Source organism: Balaenoptera borealis, assembly GCF_965194805.1.
Source record: "Balaenoptera borealis genome assembly, chromosome: 1".
Classification (NCBI taxonomy): Eukaryota; Metazoa; Chordata; class Mammalia; order Artiodactyla; family Balaenopteridae; genus Balaenoptera; species Balaenoptera borealis.
The window spans coordinates 193,262,932-193,281,625 of record NC_138860.1 but is presented as its reverse complement, the minus strand read 5'-3'; the positions used below and the strand labels follow the sequence as shown (position 1 = coordinate 193,281,625).

Below are 18,694 nucleotides of genomic sequence, written 5' to 3'. Positions count from 1 at the left end.
ACCTGGCCCAGGCATCAAGAGCTGCTACGACCAGAAGGTTCTGGATTCCCAGGGTAACAGGGTGACCGTTTGGGGGAAAATGAGCACGTTTTGCCTCCCCAGGTATGGCCTCTTGGTTGAGAAGTCCTGTACACACGGCGGCTGAGAGCGTGGGCTCCGGACTTGAATGCCTGTCATGTAACCTTGGGCAAGTGACCCACCTGCCCTGGGGACCGTCACCTGTTAAATGGGGAAACGATGGTATATGGTTGTCGTGAGCATTAACTGCTATAATTAATAAAAGGCACCTACAGCGGTGTCTGTACCTTGTCCCACTCAGTAGGTGCTACTTATGGTTACTGGTTGGCCCAAGGCACACGTCTGCCTGGGCTGCGAGGCGATTAGCCTGGTACAGGAGACACACAAAAGGTTAGTGTTTGGGTTTAGATACTCGAAATAGGATTTGCAGCGAAGACAGTACACTTGCAATCCGGGCTGTGTCTTGAAAATTCCCTGCAGTCTCTTAGGTCCCATTGAGCACAGCAAGGGCACTTCTAGGAGATGCTGACTTACTCCTCCGGGGGTGGGGAAGGGCGTGCTGCCCTGCGGAGGAGGGTCGGTCCTGAGAAATGGGAGACCCCCCCGCTCCCAGCCCGGGGGGCTGCAGGAAGGAGAAGCGGATGGGGGAGGAGGAGGGGGCTCCCCCAGGCTCACGGGAGCTGATGTGTACACGTCTCCCTGACTCCAAGTTCAGTGAATTCACGCCGTGGAACTCGGCGAACACTACACCCGGGGCTTGGATTTTCGGGGAGCTGGTGTACCAGCACGGCAAGTGGCGTGTGACACACGGGAGAAGGGACACCCCTGTCCCCATTCCGGACTCAACACAATTTAGAGGTGGAATGGCAAGGCCAGACAGTGCGATCAGACCAGGCGGGTGGTCCAGCCCACCCCCCCGAGCCTCTGGGCTGCCTGCCCTGGTCCACTGAGTCTGAGTGAGGGGACCCTCGAGAGAGGCTGGGGCTCCACTGAGGCCAAGGAGCTGAAGGACAACAAGACAGAGGCTTGGAAGGGTCGCCAGCCAGGACACCGAGGGCAGGACACCCCTCCTGGGAGGCCTGCTGGGTCCCGCCAAGTCAGGAAGTGACGTCCCGATTTCCCGCTGGGAGACTGCTCTCCACGGGACTCTGGGTCTCTGCACATCTTATGAGCAAGATGCTACCTGCCTTTTGTCCTGCACTGTCTCTCCAAGGAGGTCTGTTGCACACACAGCTTGGACTTGTCCCCGCAGGGGAAGGGGCAGGGTTTTCTGCCTGGTATAAAATACTTGGTGACTGGACCTCAAGTTCGTCTCCTATAACGGAACCCTCTGTGCATGCGGCGTCCACCTGGGCTGCCTCCCTTAATGTGGCCCCTCCCTGGGTGGGCCCAGGTGCCCGAGCACCTGGATGGGGTAGCTGTGGGTTTTGTGTCCCTGGTCTGGGGTGCCCGCAGCCCCCCTCTCCCAGGTACCAAGGGCCCCACGCCCCAGGCCCGGCCTTCGAGCAGTCCTGGGAACCGTCTGGCCAGGCTGGGTGGCTTCCCCTCAGGGTGACCTTGAAGGCACAGCTCTCGGGACTCCCCCGAGGCAACGTGCGGAGGGGGGCAGATGGGGCACGGAGGGGCCTGCGCTGGGATCTGCGCTGGACCCTGGAAGGTGCTGCATCTCCCAGGGCCGCAGAGCCTCAGCCACCTACCCGCCCGGGTGGGAGCTGCAGAGATGAGATGAAGTCCCATCCTGAAAGCAGGTGTCCACCCCACCTGCTTTTCCACGGCGAGGGTCATCGGGGGTCAGAGAGGGCTGAGGGCTGCCTCTGGGTGCAGCTTGCTGTCCCTTGGGGGCGGCAGCCAGGGCCCTGTCCACAGGAGGCTCCTGACCCTGGGTGACAAGGTCCCAGTGATCTTCTCCCTGCGTGGGTAAGCAGGGACGTTTTCCTCAGGTAGAGGCGCCTGGACACAGCCTCCCGCTGGACGGGGCCCTGCTCGTCCATCTGCTGGTTTCTGGGGCCACCCGGCCGGGGTCCTGGCAGAGCTGCTCCTGCCTGGCCTGGGTGAGCACAAGCCCAGGTGTGTGCACGTGTCTGCACACGCATGGACATGTGTGTTGTGTTGCATGTGTATGTGCCTGTGAGTGTGCAACTTTCCATCTAAAGGTCATGCAGAGCCGGTGGCCAGGCAGGTCACCTCCCACGTTTGAGCCTGCAGCTGCCACAGGGACAGCTGGTTTGCAAACGTTTGCATTTCCAGTCCTTTCCTTAAAGCAGATTCCCAGAAGTGGAATGATTGGACCCAATGATGCAGACGTGTTTTGTGCGCTTGTCTCTGCAAGGTGGCCCCAGCTGCACCTCCCCTGCTGGACGGGGGCCTTCTGCGCGCCCCTCCCCGCCCCAGGCTGGGGTTAAGGACAAGCAGTTTAGAAGCAATGCTGGGCTTCAGGCCACGCCCACCTGGGGCCGCAGCCTCACGCTCTGATGGGCGGGCTCAGCGAGGCGGTGGCACCTCAGCCCGGTGGGTCCTGACGCAGGTGGCCTGGTGTGGACAGGCGAGGATGGGCGAGGAGCTCGGGCGGAGAGTGGGAGACCTTTCTCGGCTCTGCCACCGCGTCTCCCTGTGATGCCTCATGCGGCTAAAATAGCGCTTGCTCCGTATTGCCATGGTGACCGTTCTTTGGGTGCTGCCGGCACGGCAGGCTCGCTTTGGGTTGTAAACACTATCCCAGGCAGACTTGGGGACAGGAAAGCGGGACAGACTCCATTTCCCAGCGGCCACAGGACAGGAAGCGCCCCTCCCTCCACGGTGCTCCGACCTGCTTGTCCTAGGCCCTGCTCTGTGGGCATGCCTGGCCTGAAAGGAGAGATGTGCGCCTGTCCCCATTGGCCTGGGCAGGTCTGGTCCCAGCCCTGAGACCCTGGACGAAGCACTGGGCCACCCGCCCCCTCAGTGTCCTCCTCCAGAGAATGGGGCACGTCCTAGGGGGTGATGCCTGGCGCAGGGTCTGACCCTGGGGGTGCCTTGCCTCGCGATCCTCACCCGTTCAGTGTGAGGCTCAGCCATGAACGTGTGGGAAGTGCCTGGCTCTGCAGCCTCCAGCCCCTCCCAGCCAAGCAGTCAGGGTCCCGCCAGCCCCTCTCCAGCCCTGGACACAGCAACCCCCGTCCCTGCTTCCTGCCTCTGCGGACGCGGCCTCTCCCAGCACCTCCTCTGGCACACGCACACGGAGACTGTCTGTCTGGGTCTAACCCGCAGACAAGCCTCGCCGTGCTTTGAAACAGGGACCATCAGTGTAACTGACGGTTAAGCTGAGAACGCGCCACTGCAGGGGGAAGACAGGGCTGAGGCCCTCGGAGGGGTGACCTTGGAGCGGCCCCTCCCGGGCTGGACTCCGGCCCCGCCCAGGACCCCGCGAGCGGCTCCGCGCCTCCGGCCGTGTCCCCGCCGCGCCCTCTGCCGGGACCGCGCAGCACTACACCCGCGGGAAGGCGCCTGCGGAGTGGGGGGCCTCCGATGCGCTCCACACCCCGCAAGGCAGCGGCCCCGCCGCCGCGACGCACCTGCTCCAAATGCCGGCAGTGCCGGGGGAGAAACCGTCACCCTCTCCTGAAGGAAGCCCTTCGGGTACACACAGGTGCCCCCCCACCCCGGGGTCTGCCCCACGCCGCAGGCCGTCCTGCTCCCGGGGCCCCCAGGGCCTTTCTCAGGCCGCCCGGACCCCTCTGCTCCTGCCCCACCCCTCCCGCCCTCAGGCCCCACAGCCAGCCTCCCTTCCGGGGCCCTAGGCAGACCTCGCTCTCTCCGACCAAGCTGCCAGGTCTGTGACCTGTCCCCCGCCAGGGTGTAGCGCCCAGTCGGCCCGCAGTCGACCTCCCTTGAATAAATGAAGGAGCAGGTGAAACGAATGTTGACATCAAACCAGTTTCTCCAAATCCCAAGATCTGAGACGAAGAAAGGAAACATCTGCGGCCCATCCTTCCCACAGCTGCGCGTGCCAGGCGCCTGTCCGCGGGCGTCCCGGGCTCTCCCGTGACCTGCGTGCTCCTCGCCAGGCCCCGCCCGGGTCAGTGTCACACCTGGCGGGATGACCAAACACCCACCCCCACCCCACGGGCCCAAGCAGATGCTGGCTCCGGCAGTCACCTCTTCCTGGGCAGCCCCAAGTGTTGAGTCGGCACAGGTGCCGCCTGTGAGCTTTGATGAGGAAGGTCCCCAGGCAGGGTTCTGAGAAGGACCCCTCAGGAGGGACCACCGACCCCCACGGGAGACCTCTGCTTCTGTCTGATGAGGCTCACCGAGCATAAACTCCACCTGCCTTTCACCTTTCACCTAGAGGAGCTTAAAGTTGTTGAAAGTACTCATAAAGAACATTTAACAAAGAAAATCAGGGGGCGAGCCACACGCTGGGGCCCCACTCTGCCCTCTGCAGGCCCTGCCCACCTCCTCCCCACGGTCCCACAGCGGGTGGGATGCACAGGTTGCAGCCCCACCCTGGGTCCCAGGTGACAGGTGACAGGAGGGGCAGAAGGCCCGGCTGGGTTTGGGGGGGCCGGGCAGGGGGAAGGTCTCCTCTCCCTGCACCTGCCGTGCTGTCGGAGCTCTACAGTGAGCCATTGTCACTTTTCTAATCAGCTCATAACAACACACATTTGTACTTTTCACTTTGGAAATAATAGGTGTTTGTGATCATGAACGTATATGAGATCTTTGTGGAAAACTGGGAAATACAGAAACTGCCCAGAGTGAAAAGGACCAACCCACAGCTGCCAGGCCCCTTGCGGGTCTGTCCCGCCTGCGCCTCCGTCCAAGGGTCACTGCCGCTCCGCCCCAGGTGACATCATGCTGCAGTCTGCCGACGGGTGGGCCCCAGAACAGGTCCGGGGTCCTTGGAGGACGACTGGTCCCAGCATTTCTGAGGGGTCTTCACCCATTCGTTCATTAATTCATTCATTCCAGGTGTGCCAGATGCCTGACGCAGTGGGGATACAGCAGTGACCCAGGCTGATGGGGTCCCAACCCCGCCAGCTACCCAAACGCCCCATGCCCGTGGCCCGGATCCAGGGCAGGAAGTGGACGCCAGGCAGGCACGGCTGCCTGTCGCTCAGTCGGGACCCAGCCCTCTGTGCTCGAGGCCCTGAGGGGGATGGCTCAGTGGCCCTGCCCTCTGGAGGGGGTCTGCGGGCCTGGGCAGCAGGTCGTCGTTTTGCAGAACCTGTTGGTGGGGGGAGGGTCCTTCACCCTCCCCCCTCCAGCGGCCTCAGGGAAGTGTTCTGGGCACCACAGGCAACCCACGTGCCCTCAACCGGGCCTGGGGCTAGACATGGTCAGGGACACCCTCCCCTCCTGGAATACGCCTTTCTCCTCCCCCAACCCCCATGGGGAACAGAGGCCCCACCCTCCAAACCCACCTGACCCTGAGCAGGCAGCTACCGGTGCCCCCTCGGACTTCCTCACCAGTACTGGGTGACCCAGCTTCCAGGACAGAGGGTCCCATGTGGCACTCAGGTCTGCAGGCGGAGGCCAGTACCCACGGGGCCACCTGGGATGCCCAGAGCTCCTACCCTGACCAGGGCTTCCCTGGTTAGAAAGGGCTCTTGTGTCTGGTGGGGCCTTGGATGGGGCATGTCCAGGAGATGGTGCCCAGAGAAGGGACCCTCGCTAGCCTGTGCTACCAGCAGGGGGAAGAGGGCATCAAGGACTGGACCCCCCTGGCCCCTCGTCCTCTGCCCTCACCACGCTCTGAGGCAGGAAGTCAGAATGGGTGGGGGGACGGGGGGCGGGGGTGGTGCTGTGGGATGTCTTGCTCTTCTCCGCCCGTCAGGATGTGCCCAAGGCGTGTGCCAGGCTGGGCTCCCGGTGGCCCAGGGGACACAGCCACAGTGCTGGCCATGGGGCCAGGTGAGGGGCTGGCACAGGGCGCTGCATCCCACACGCTCACCTCTGGGCTGCAGGCTCCTGCTCCCTCCTGTGAGCACCATGCTGCTCCCCTCACGTGACAAACCCTCGGACCCCTCCCCTTTCTCATGCACCTGACAGCCAGGGAGCTCGGTGCCCATGCCAGCGCGTGGAGGAGTGCCCACGGGGTGGGGTCGGGAGCAGACTAACACGGGTGTCAGGGATGTTGAGACTCAAGGGAAGCGAGGGTCTGGGCAAAGGTGCCACAGCACATGCGAAGGCCCTGAGCCAGGAGGGAGCCAGGGGGCCAGTGTGGAAAGAGCCACAGTGAGGCTGGCGGGAGACCGGGCAGAAAGGCCTGGGGTCCCTGAGGACGATGCAGACCACTGCAGGTCTTGAACACCAGAGAGATGGACACAGATGGACTTAGGTTTTAGGGAAATTGGAGGCTTGGACCAGGTGGCAGCAGTGGAGGTGGTCGACACGGCAGGAATCTGGAGCTGCCAGGATCTGCAGATGGTGCTGGGCTGGGTGTAAGAGGGAGAGGAAGCAAAGGAAAGCCCAGGAGTTTTGAGGTGAGAATGAAGAAAGAAGGGGTGGGCGCCCTGAGGTGGAGGATGGCATGTCAGGGAGCTCTGGCGGGATGAGAGGTGCGATGGTGGGGGAATCAGCCCAGCGGGGCCATCTGAGCTTGGGATGGTACTTCGAGCCCTAAGTGGACACGAGCAGCTCAAGGGCTTGAGAAGCACCCATGACTGAGACGGGGGCGGTGGGGACGCATTTAGAGGCTGACGAGGAAGCGGCAGAGGCACAAGGAAGAGACAGCAGCGTCCTAGGGTGAGGACACTGCCAAGGGTCAATTCAGAAAAAGCTGACAATTGGCCACTGTACTTAAAACACAGGAGATGGTAGTGACAGTGGCCTCAGAGAAAGTGGCAGGAAAGATAAAGTGGAGATAAGGGCGGCAGAAAGCTCTGGGCAGGAGTTTGTTGTAGAGAAGAGCAGAGAAATGGGCAGGTGGCCGGACGGCTGTAGGGTGCAGAGGACTTTGTTTTTTATTAGGACGGAGAGTTCACAGCACCGTAAGTAGGTGAGAGGTGGGCTGTCAACAGGTTTCTCTGTGCCCATCTCTAGGGAGAATATGGTTCTCCAGGGACACCCAGCACCCTGTACTAGGAGGCGCCAGGAAGCTCTGTGGAATGAAAGAGTGAATGAGAAATCCTTACAATTGTCCAGGTGAAGAGTGGTGAAGCCTTAGCCGGGACTGGAGTTGGGGGGGGGGGTCAGAGGTTGCCAACGGGCTGGGGTGGGATGGGGAAGGGGAGGGAGGCAACAGGGGCGTGGCCCAGAGTAGGACAGGCCTTGGCAGGGGCGGCAGAGATGAGGGGTCTGTAGATCTCTGAGCCCGGGGTGCGCACCTAGTGCCCAGCTGAGGTCCCACAGACTGCAGATTTGGGCCCCTGTGGATGCAACCAGTAAGGGACGGGCCCAGGATGCAGGCACCTGGTGGGTGGGGGCGTGGATAGTATTCCAAGGCGACAGTCCGGAACAAATGCACGGTGTTAATAAGACCCAGAGAGGATGTGGATTCAGAAGTGAAGGTCACGGGCGAGCTGGACAAACGCGGCCTCCTAGTCCCGAACCGAGGAGTGAACTGGGGCAGAGGGAGCAGGCTAGCGAGTGTAGACAAACCCGCAGAAGGAGGAGGGCGGCTGCGGCCGGGAGAACCCACTGAGCCCGGACCTGCCGGCCGTGACCTTCGCTGGGTTCTCTGCTCCTCGCAGTCTGTCTCCGCAGTTGTAAGCTGGCCGGATGCGGGTCACTCGGTCCGAGCGCGGTTCGGAATCCAGGGTCTGAGCGGCGGGCCGCACTCGTCACGGGCGACCCGTCCCCGCTGTCCCCTAGCCCAGCGGCTCGCAGACTCGCGCTCATCCGATTTACCCGGGCTTGTTAGCACAGACTGCTGGAGTTTCGATTCAGCGAGTCTGGGCTGGGCCGAAGGCTTGAATTTCCAACAAGTTCCCGGGGCGCGCAGCGCAGGGGCCCCGCCTGGGAACCGCGGCCCCGGGAGCCCACTTCACCGACGGATCAGCGCGCGGCGCAGACAGGGGTCGTCGGTTGCCGGGCAGAGCCGGGCCGCGCGCGCCCCCATTGGCCCCAGGTGGGGCCGTGCCCCGCCCGACAGGTAGTCCGCCCCGCGCCGCGCCATTGGGCTGCGGCCGTGGGGTCCCCCGAGGATTGGCCCAGGTGGCGGCCCCGCCTCGACCTCATTGGCCGCAGGTGCCACCGCCTCCGCCCCGGGACCGCCCGCCCCGCCGATTGGCCGCCGGCTGGGCCTCGGGTCGGCCATGTTCGGACACCCCCCGCCCCCCGCGAGGCCTGACGCCGGACTCCGTGCGCGCCCCCACTGGCGCGCGCGCGCGCCGGCCGCGCCCCCGCCCCGCCCCGCCTGCAGCCAAGTTCCGCGGAGTTAGCCGGACCGGCGCTCCTCGGTCCCCGCGCCGCGCGCTCCCTTCCGCTTTCCGCCGTCTGCCTCACCTGCGCCCCGGCCCGGCCGCTGGGGCCCCGCGCCATGGCCCGAGCGTCCGGGGCGCGGCGCTGACGGTGGCCGGCGGAGCGCGCCATGCCCAGCAGGACCGGCCGCAAGATGGACGGGAGCGGCGGCCGCGTCCGCCTGAAGGCGCACTACAGCGGGTGAGCGCGAGCGCCCGACGGCAGGGCCCGGCCGGGGCGGGGGGCGTGTGCGCCGAGGCGGCGGGGCCGAGGGCAGAGCCGGGCGCGGGGAGCGGCCCCCGACAGCGCCGGCCGTCGGCGACCGTGTCGTCGCAGCTTCGGGAGGCCGAGGGCTGGGGGCAGCCGGCCGTGGCGCGGGAGGGAGGGGACAGCGAGGCCCCTCCGGGCCCAGGAGCGTCCCGGGAGGTCCGGAGGCGCCAGCGCCTAGAGGCGGCCCCGGGCGAGGCGGGCGCTCCGGGCGCACTTGAACGTCATCGGCGGGAAAGCTCGCGGGCAGGGTGGGGTCGGCCTGGCCCCCCGGCGCCCTAGCTCGGGGTCGCCGGGCCCAGTTCGGAGCGCGCGGCCACGCGGGTCTCTCCCCGCTCCGACGAGATTTTCCTGGGCTGGGACTTGTCCGGAGGGGAGGCGGGCGTCTGGCACGCCCCGCAGCCCCGGGCCCTGTGTTGACACTCTCCCTGGAAAGTTGGCCGAAACATTCAGGCCACAACCTGTAAGGACGAAAGTTTTTGTCAAATTGTGAAGACTGCCGGCAGGTTTTAAAAACCGAGGTTTTCCTAAACTTTTTCCAGTGTACCCGACCAGGTCTCAGTTTCAGAACCGTTTCATGACCGGGTGAAGGGCAGGTGCGGTGAGCCGGCTGGTCGCGCGAATGGAGGGCGCCTGGAAGGGCTGGGGCCCTGCGTCCGCGCTCGGCGCCCTGGATTCGACCTGCCTCCCTGTGAAATGGGGCGAGCCGGCGCCCACAGGGGTCAGTGACCGGAGCGCCTGGCCCGGCCCAGAGAGCGCTCGCTGGATTCTCGGCCGCGTCGGGGCAGCCCTGGTGGGGGGGAGGGGCTGCGCCCAGAGACCGGGACCGCGCTGCGCGCTCAGTGCAGGCTGAGGTCGGAGGAGAACTAGGAGCCTTTGCTGCTGCTTCTTTCCACTGGTGTTGGTCTCCGGGAGCCCCCAGATTGGACTTGGCTGCTCCCAGGGTCGCCTCTGCCGGGGAGTGGGGAGGGGAGCGGACCTTGGCCCCGCAGATGAACTTGGTGGTCTCGGCTGCAGTGGCGCCGGAGGAGGGGCTTCGGGCTCTTGAGCTGGTGAGCGCACCTTGTTGGGGTGTCTGTCAGGCCTCTCCTGCCCTCAGGCTGACCCCCTGGGAACGCAGTGGAGGGGGCAGCGGGGGGAATTGGTGGCAGTGCCCCAGAAGAAGGATTTCTGGGGGGGGAATGACTGGCCAGCCCACCTGAAGAGGCTGACGGGGTCTTGTCTTTTGGCTGGCAGGGTGGGCTGTAGACTGAAGCTGGTGAGCTGTCAGCCAGGTCCTGGGCCTCGGCTGGTCCGAGGGTCTTGGCTCGCTGAGGGTAAGGAATGGCTGTCATACATCAGAGACAGTCCTTTTCCCTGCCTGGAACCATGGAATTGAGCAACAAGTGACTGAAAATCAGAGTTGATCCTTAGTGAGAGGAAGTTCACACCCGGAGAGGCCAGGGGGCAGGTGGGAACCAGACCCCCAGCCTTCCCCCAGGACGAGTTCAAGTAGGCACTGCGCCAGGGCTGGAAGGCAGACCAGGCAGTTGTGGGCAGAGTTCAGGAGCCCCAGGGAGTTCTGGCTGAGCTGCCTGTCCGTCCCCTCCCCGGGCTTGGGCCCCTGGAGAGCGCTTTGGTTACCGGGGGAAATGTGACCTGTTGAGTCTGGTTTCCCGGCCGATGAGGCCACACCCTATACCCTTCCCTCTACTTTCCCTTCCCAATCTCCCCTCCTCCCTCTCTCCTCCCCTCCCTCTCTCCTCCCCTCCCTCTCTCCTCCCCTTTCCTCTGCCCCTTCTCCGTCCCCTCCCCCTCCTCCCTTCCTCTCCCTGCTGCGGCTTCCTCCCCTCCTTCTCCCACTCTTCCTTCTCTCCCTCCCACCCTCCTCATTTCTGCCCCAGGCTGACCGTTCCTCCTCGATCCCAGCTCCTCACGCCTCCCGATGCTTTCCCGAAAGTGCTCCGCACTGGCGCCTCTTCCTGGGATGAGAGAGTCTGGCGTCTGAGTTGGGAGACAGTCCTCAGCGGGCGTTGACCTGATGCTGGCTCCGGAAAGTGTCCGCTGAGCTCCGCGCGCTCACTTATCCAAACCCCGTGGGTCCAAGTGAAATTCTGTCCCTGTGCTGCCACTGCAGGTTATTTTTAAGCAGCAGGGCTGGGAGCTGAGGGTCAGATACATTGGAGACACTATTCTTAAAAATAGGGGGTCGTCAGCCGCCCCCACTGGGGATGCCTTCTCCCTGTCGCCCTTTCCCATCCCCTCCCCTCCCCGCCCCAGGCCCACCAGAGGCTTGAGATCACGGTCTCCCCCTCGCCAGCTGGGCCTTTGGAGGGTGTGCAGTCACCGGACTCTGAGGGTGGGTCTGGGGGTCCGGCAGCTTCTGTGTTTTCAGGGGGTTTCCAGGTGATGCATGCTGGGTTTGGAGACCCTGCTCTGCCCGCTTTTCTGAGATCACAGGAACAACTTGGCTGGATCTTCCTTCTCTGCAGCTCAAGCTTGTCTTCCAGAACTCTTATTGAGGGCCTGCTGTGTGCAAAGCCCGGGCCTGGGTGCATGGCTTGGGCAGACCCAGGAGTCCCGGGAGGGGCCGTCCAGCAGGCTGTTGCCCCAGCCTGGGGCTCTGTCTTGGCGCCCTGAGCTGGCAGCCTCAGGATCCCTTTTGCTCAGAGATGCTGCTTGATTCGGGTTTGGGATGACATTAGGGGTGGTGGTCAGGGGTCTGGCCAGGGGTTGGGACAGTCCCTCCCTACTGGTGCCAAGGTAATGCGTTGGAGGGCAGAGCTGCCGTGCTGTCACTGGGTGATGAGCTTGGGGCCCAGGGGCGCCTCCAAACCACTGGGGAGCTGCCCACCTGAACTCCAGGCCCTGAAATGCTGGGGGGTGGGGACTAGCTGCCACCTGGGGGCAGAACTGTGGGGGAGGGTCATGGGGCAGGGAGAGGTCAAAGGTGAAGGGATGGCAGACTGACTTCCAGAGTTCCCTGCGGCAGGGGGACTGGTGGATGCTGGGTCATTGGCGAGTGTGGGCAGCGTGGGTACCAAGTCTGGGTGACCCCAGGATGATGGGGTGGGTGCTATGGGGGCTTGGTCTCTGGGGCCCCCACTGATGAGCCATGTGAGCCCTCTGTGCCTTGGTTTGCCAAGACGTCGCAGGCTGTGGTGAGCTTGGGGCCCCGGGGGCAGGTGCTGTGGGTCTGTGAGCAGATGGGGCCAGTTCCAACGAGAAGGGGTGGGCGGCTGGGGGCCATATCCCCCCACCCACTAGGGTGAGTGACCCGTGGGCTGGGCCCCAGCTGTGGTGGGCGCCCAGCAGACAGGTCTTGGTGGCCCTGGATGTTACCTGGTGGACAGAGGCTGTTTATAAACATGCGTTTGACAGAATTCAGCAGCCAGCAGTGTTAACGCCAAGCAGATCCTGCATTTCTCTTGTATGGGATGTTTCAGATCTTTCTTCATACGCTCCACGCCCTTGTGTCACTTGTTGGCAAAATTTCCCCAAAACTTGAGCGTATTCTAAAGTGGTTCTTGCTCAGAGTCTCAATAAGCATACCTGAGTCAGTGCCATCCCTGCTTTGGGTGGTGGGTGATGGGAGGGGACAGTGCATGGGGGGGATACCCCTCCCTCCCTATCCTGGGGGGGTCGAGCGTTTCCCTCGTGCTGACTTGCCTCACCCCCGAAGGGCCAGCCCTCAAAGGCTGACCGTGAATCCCTGAGCTGTCGCCAATGATCCAGCTTCCACTTCCCTATTTTGGATGAAAAGATAAAAGGTAGTGACATTCTGGGACTGGCTTTTCCAAAAAACCGAACCTGGAATTGTGTTGTGGCCGCACCAAAGGCAGACGAATGGTCCCTCCAGGGTTTCAAGAAGCTGCGGCCTTGGATTAATAAGTTACTGCCTTCTGCCCGCACCCCCCCAGTTCCCGTCTTCTGAAGGTATATGACGTGGCCCTGTTGGCGCCATGGAGGTTGGGGGACGGTGTAATGAGGCCGCTGGGCTTGAGATGAACGGGCTGTGTCCAGCCGCCCCACCCTTCTTGGGTGACCGTTCTGACAGCCTCACTCCTGGTGTCCAAGCAGGTCTGTCCGGCCTCCACGGGGGGGTGGGCGGTGCTTTCTGCCGTGCCCACCCTGGTCCTTCCGCCCCACTGAGGCACACCCAGGCACCCAGATAGATCTTTCTGCACAAGGGCCCTCATGGTGGTAACTTCGTAGACTGCGGGCAGTGGTTCTGGGAGAGGCTGTAATATTCTCTTTGGGGACAACATCGCTTCATTTATTTGATCAGTAACTTGGTTAATCAATCATCAGTACTTCATGTGGCTTAGATATGCTCCATGGTGAGACCTGTGCGTCCTTTCTGCCCCAGGGACATCCTGATCACCAGCCTGGACTCCGCCACCACCTTTGACGAGCTCTGTGAGGAGGTGCGGGAGATGTGCCACCTGCACCAGGGCCACCCGCTCACCCTCAAGTGGGTGGACAGTGAAGGTAGCGCCTGGGCGCGTGTCGGTCGGTCGGGTTGTACACCTCTGAGTCTGTGCGCAGCCCCTTCTGGGGGGAGATGGACAACCCTGGAATTAAACTGGTTAAATTTAACAAGCTTCCCCACTGGGGTCGTTGGAAGCTGTTTCCTGGGAAGAGGCTGTGACAGGTGCGTGGGTGGGGGGTGGGGGGTGAGCTGCCCCTCTGGGGGGGCCAGCCACCCCCGCAAGGCCAGCTCTGGGCTGCAGGGTCTCCTCCACGCCTTGCACAGCTCCTTACCCTCCTTACGTGACCTTCCTTCCTCATATCCTGGGTTTTTCTGGTGGGTGATTTGGAAGCTGAGCTCTTCATTTTCTCGGGGAAGTGGGGAGGGTAAGGGTGGCCGGGGCCCCAGGGTCCATCTCTCCTTCCCTCTCCCTCCCTCCTCTCTCTCCCTCCCTCCTTCCTTCTTTCCTGCTGCCGGACACACTTCGGAGAAAGCGGAGGGTTTGGGAGACCGTCCAGGAGAGACCGCCTGGCAGCTCTCAGCCTGGACGAGGGGCAGGCAGACCTCTAGCCGCGCCCCTTCCCACTGGAACCTGGCCGCGTGGGGCGCTGGCTGTCTGTGGATCTGTGCCCCTGTCCAGCCGCAGCGGGCAAGGAGCCCTTCCCTCCGCTCTAGGACTGGCTAAGGGTGTGCTTACTCTCACCCTGGCTGGGAAACCTAGGGCGCCTTAGCTCCCCGCGTGGCCTTCTCGGGCTGCGGGTGAACTCATTGCCCTTCTGGGCTTGACTGGTTCTGATGTCGGGCCCTGGCTGGGGTGACCTGCTGGTCAGGCTGGCCGCTCTGGGACCGGTCAGCTCTGCTCTGGGCAGCTGGTCACAAGCAGTGGGACTACCCTCCCAAACTCGGGTTCCCGCCACCGTGAACCCCTCTGCCTTGGGCCTGCGGTGGCCTCATCCATGTCTCTTGACCACCAGGTGACCCCTGCACTGTGTCCTCCCAGATGGAGCTGGAGGAGGCCTTCCGCCTGTCCTGTCAGCGCAAGGACGAAGGGCTCATCCTTCACGGTCAGTGCCGGCCAGAGGGCCGTCTGGGGAGGTGTGGGGGGGGGTCAGAGGGGGGCGGGAGGGCGTGGGCGCTTTGTCGGACCAGGAGCCACATGGAGGATCGCAGTTTAAGATCTTAGGATGCCCGAGAATGTAAGGATGTGGAATAGGATGCAATGGGGGTTTTTTCTCTTACATTTTATTATCCAGATAAAATTGCTCTTGTAAGGAGAAGCCCGGGTCCTGGAGGTGGTTAGCCCTCACTGCCCTCGTTTCCTGGGGGCGGCATCGCTCACCTGCCCCCACCTTTTCGGGAGCTCCGAGGGCCCGGGGCCCACGCGCCTGCGGGCAGAGCAGGGACAGTGCCGCAGCCCTGCCCCAGGGTGGACGAGACCCTCCCCGTGGCTTTCTGCAGGCTCACAGCCTTCCTCCGCTGGTTAAGCTCAGCGCGGGGTAGAAATTGAGTAGCGGGAAGTGTTCCTTGCTACCGTGTCAGTATCGTCTTTAAATCGCAGGTTTTCAGACTGTGCCCCCCAGCACTTTGGGGTTCTGCAGGGGGTCTGCAGAGAGAGCATAGTTCTGGCAGCTGCAGCCGCCCTGCCACATCTGCATCCGCTTCTGGTGCAGCTTATACTCTGGCGGGGGCCACGGACGGCTGAGCCCAAGAGCCAGGACCAGCGCATGGAACCATCTACAGTGTTCTTTTTTTAAAAAATTTAATTAATTTATTTTTGGCTGCGTTGGGTCTTTGTTGCTGCGTGCAGGCTTTCTCTAGTTGCGGTGAACGGGGGCTACTCTTCATTGCGGTGCACAGACTTCTCGTTGCAGTGGCTTCTCTTGCTGTGGAGCGTGGGCTCTAGGCACGTGGGCTTCAGTAGTTGTGGCTTGTGGGCTCTAGAGCGCGGACTCAGTAGTTGTGGCGCACGGGCTTAGTTGCTCCGTGGCATGTGGGACCTTCCTGGACCAGGGCTCGAACCTGTGTCCCCTGCATTGGCAGGCGGATTCTTAACCACTACCACCAGGGAAGACCCCGTCCACGGTTTTCTGTTGGACCATCGTTCTCTCTGACGCTGGACTAGTGGTTGGTTAAAATACCTAGTTTTTGTAGCCCTTTGTATGAATGTGGATTAAATGTCAAACCTACTCTCGTCCACTGCATGGTGGTCGTTAGCACGTCTGTGTTGACTCGACAGTGAAAGGTTTGGTACTTTCAAAATTCACTCTATTTTCTAGATTAAGAAAGAGGTCATTTTAGCTAGGTTTTAATACGTTTAACTTTTTTTTCTAGTAACTTATTGTGGAAACCCAGGGTATATTTTAACATGCCTAATTTTGAACTCCATTTTGAGTGTAAAGAAGTGGAACGAAATGTGCTTTCAGAAGTCAGTTTTCAAGGGAATTTCGGTTCTTTCCCATTTCCATATGGACTTAGTACACGTCAGGCGTCCTTCTGGGACGGCTCTGCTCTCGGGCCATGTGGACTTAGTACACGTCAGGCGTCCTTCTGGGACGGCTCTGCTCTCGGGCCATGTGGACTTAGTACACGTCAGGCGTCCTTCTGGGACGGCTCTGCTCTCGGGCCATGTGGACTTAGTACACGTCAGGCGTCCTTCTGGGACGGCTCTGCTCTCGGGCCATGTGGACTTAGTACACGTCCGGCGTCCTTCTGGGACGGCTCTGCTCTCGGGCCATGTGGACTTAGTACACGTCCGGCGTCCTTCTGGGACGGCTCTGCTCTCGGGCCATGTGGACTTAGTACACGTCAGGCGTCCCTCTGGGACGGCTCTGCTCTCGGGCCATGTGGACTTAGTACACGTCCGGCGTCCCTCTGGGACGGCTCTGCTCTCGGGCCATGTGGACTTAGTACACGTCAGGCGTCCCTCTGGGACGGCTCTGCTCTCGGGCCATGTGGACTTAGTACACGTCCGGCGTCCCTCTGGGACGGCTCTGCTCTCGGGCCATGTGGACTTAGTACACGTCCGGCGTCCCTCTGGGACGGCTCTGCTCTCGGGCCATGTGGACTTAGTACACGTCCGGCGTCCCTCTGGGACGGCTCTGCTCTCGGGCCATGTGGACTTAGTACACGTCCGGCGTCCCTCTGGGACGGCTCTGCTCTCGGGCCATGTGGACTTAGTACACGTCAGGCGTCCCTCTGGGACGGCTCTGCTCTCGGGCCATGTGGACTTAGTACACGTCAGGCGTCCCTCTGGGACGGCTCTGCTCTCGGGCCATGTGGACTTAGTACACGTCAGGCGTCCTTCTGGGACGGCTCTGCTCTCGGGCCATGTGGACTTAGTACACGTCCGGCGTCCCTCTGGGACGGCTCTGCTCTCGGGCCATGTGGACTTAGTACACGTCCGGCGTCCCTCTGGGACGGCTCTGCTCTCGGGCCATGTGGACTTAGTACACGTCAGGCGTCCCTCTGGGACGGCTCTGCTCTCGGGCCATGTGGACTTAGTACACGTCCGGCGTCCCTCTGGGACGGCTCTGCTCTCGGGCCATGTGGACTTAGTACACGTCCGGCGTCCCTCTGGGACGGCTCTGCTCTCGGGCCATGTGGACTTAGTACACGTCAGGCGTCCCTCTGGGACGGCTCTGCTCTCGGGCCATGTGGACTTAGTACACGTCAGGCGTCCCTCTGGGACGGCTCTGCTCTCGGGCCATGTGGACTTAGTACACGTCAGGCGTCCCTCTGGGACGGCTCTGCTCTCGGGCCATGTGGACTTAGTACACGTCAGGCGTCCCTCTGGGACGGCTCTGCTCTCGGGACCCCTCTGGTTGCTTTTTCCCCTGGATTTTTCCGTGCAGCTCCGTGTCTCATCACAGGGAGTTTGGCACACATCGATGCGCTGGGTTTCCAAGGTCTTGCCTTAATGAGCATCTCCCAAGAGCAGGCCCTCATCGCAGCGGGGGCTTTGCCGGCAGCCTGACTCCAAGCAGGACTTGTGACGAGGCCGCAGTGGGCACTGACACGCTCTCTCTCTCTCTCTCTCTGTGCAGTTTTCCCCAGCATCCCCGAGGAGCCAGGCATGCCCTGTCCGGGAGAAGACAGTGAGTACCGCCTCTCCCATGACGTGTGTCACGGTGATGGGTTGACGTGTCTGCTCTGCAAGGCGCGGAGGATGGAGCTTGGCGGCCCGAGGCTTAGGTGCTCCTCGCGAAGTGTCTGAAAGCAGAGTGGGCAGCTGGTGTGGCCTCGTGTGGGGTTTTCACTGGTGTCCTCGCCCTTGGCTAGGGATGTATCCACCATCCGACAGGGCACCGGCTTGGTCAGTGGTGCCATGAGGTAAAGCCCAGGAGAAGCCCTGATGTCCCCGGCGGGAAGGGCCCTGGCTGGGATGGCTGGACACTGCTCCCGTGTGTCTGTCCCCGCTGCGGCCACCCCCAGACCTGGTCATCGGCCCCTCCCAGTCCTTCCTGGGTCCCCCAGGGAGGCACCCGTTCCTCCTCCACTGCAGGTCTGTTGGTTGGAGATGGAGTCCCAGGGGCCGTGGGTCAGAGGAGAGCTTCTGACCACGCCCCGGAGGCCCCCAACCCTGAACAGTGTGCCTGCCTCGTCTTTCAGGGCAGGGCCCCCACTGGGTGGGGCATAGAGAAACTTGACACCCATCACCAGACCCTTCTCGGGCCCTGGCCTGGTGCTGAGGGGCTCTGGACCACGGTGGCCGCTTGTCCAGTTAGGGGGACTTGGCTCAGCCTCCTGCCAGCCGGGGTCCCAGGGCGGGCTCCGGATCAGGTCCCTGGGCCTGGCCTCTGGGTGCCAGCAGCGTCCTGTGTGGGGTGGGAGCGGATTTGAGCAGAGGCCGGACTGTCTGTGGTCTGTCAGACCCAGTGAAGCTGTTCAGTGGGCACTTGGGTGCGTGAGTCTTGCATTTCGGGGAGCAGTCGGGGCTGAAGAGAGATTTGGGAACCCTTAGCATAGAGAAGGCTGTTGAGGCCACGGAGGGTGTGGCCAGTGATGAGGGCCGGGCCCTGGGGTCTCCCAAAGAGAACAGGGGACCCTGGAGGAGCAGTCAGCAAGGCCATGGAGACATCCCGATCGCGGAGTCCTGGCAGGAGTGGAGCAGGCAGCCTGAAGAGGCCGCAGCAGCCCAGGGGCCGGCGGGAGGTGCTGCCCCGGGGGGCGGACGTGAGGGGCAGGTGTGGGAAGGCTGGGGGGAGAGTGAGGAGTCCCAGCGCGTCCTGGCTGGGAGGCAGATGTCCGCCGGGGGTAGATAAAGCCAGAGGTGGGGGACGAGCCTGGAGCTTCTGAGACCTGGAAGCCGCCCTGAGAAGGCGGGTGGTGGGGAGTCAGTCCCACGGGTAAGACTTTCTGGCCGCCGCCCGCCCCGTCCAGGACAGCAGGCTCCTGTGCGCATGTGCGGTTTCGCTGCGAGCGGCCCTTGGACCTGCCAGGACGTGGGTCAAGGCAGGACACTGAGGGGGTGGGGAGTGCGGCCAGCTGGGAGCAGACCCCACGCGCAGAAGCCCACCCGCAGGAGCCCCAGGTGGCCAGAGAGGAGCTCGTCGGTGGGGGGCTCGGAGGCGGGTGGGCCTC

The 18,694-nt window shown here is 62.9% G+C and overlaps 1 protein-coding gene across 2 annotated transcripts in view; it reads left to right on the top strand.

The window, feature by feature from the left end:
• Positions 1-8,405: 8,405 nt before the first annotated feature.
• The window catches only part of PRKCZ (protein kinase C zeta), a 99,176-nt gene continuing 88,887 nt past the window's right edge, over positions 8,406-18,694 (top strand). The window contains exons 1-4 of one of the 2 annotated variants that reach the window (XM_082404402.1): positions 8,406-8,598; positions 13,013-13,134; positions 14,089-14,178; positions 17,158-17,208. In XM_082404402.1, the coding sequence (XP_082260528.1) occupies positions 8,528-8,598; positions 13,013-13,134; positions 14,089-14,178; positions 17,158-17,208 (334 nt within the window). In that variant the 5' untranslated portion in view covers positions 8,406-8,527. The remainder of the gene's footprint in view (positions 8,599-13,012; positions 13,135-14,088; positions 14,179-17,157; positions 17,209-18,694) is intronic. The other variant, XM_082404401.1, reaches the window with a different exon arrangement.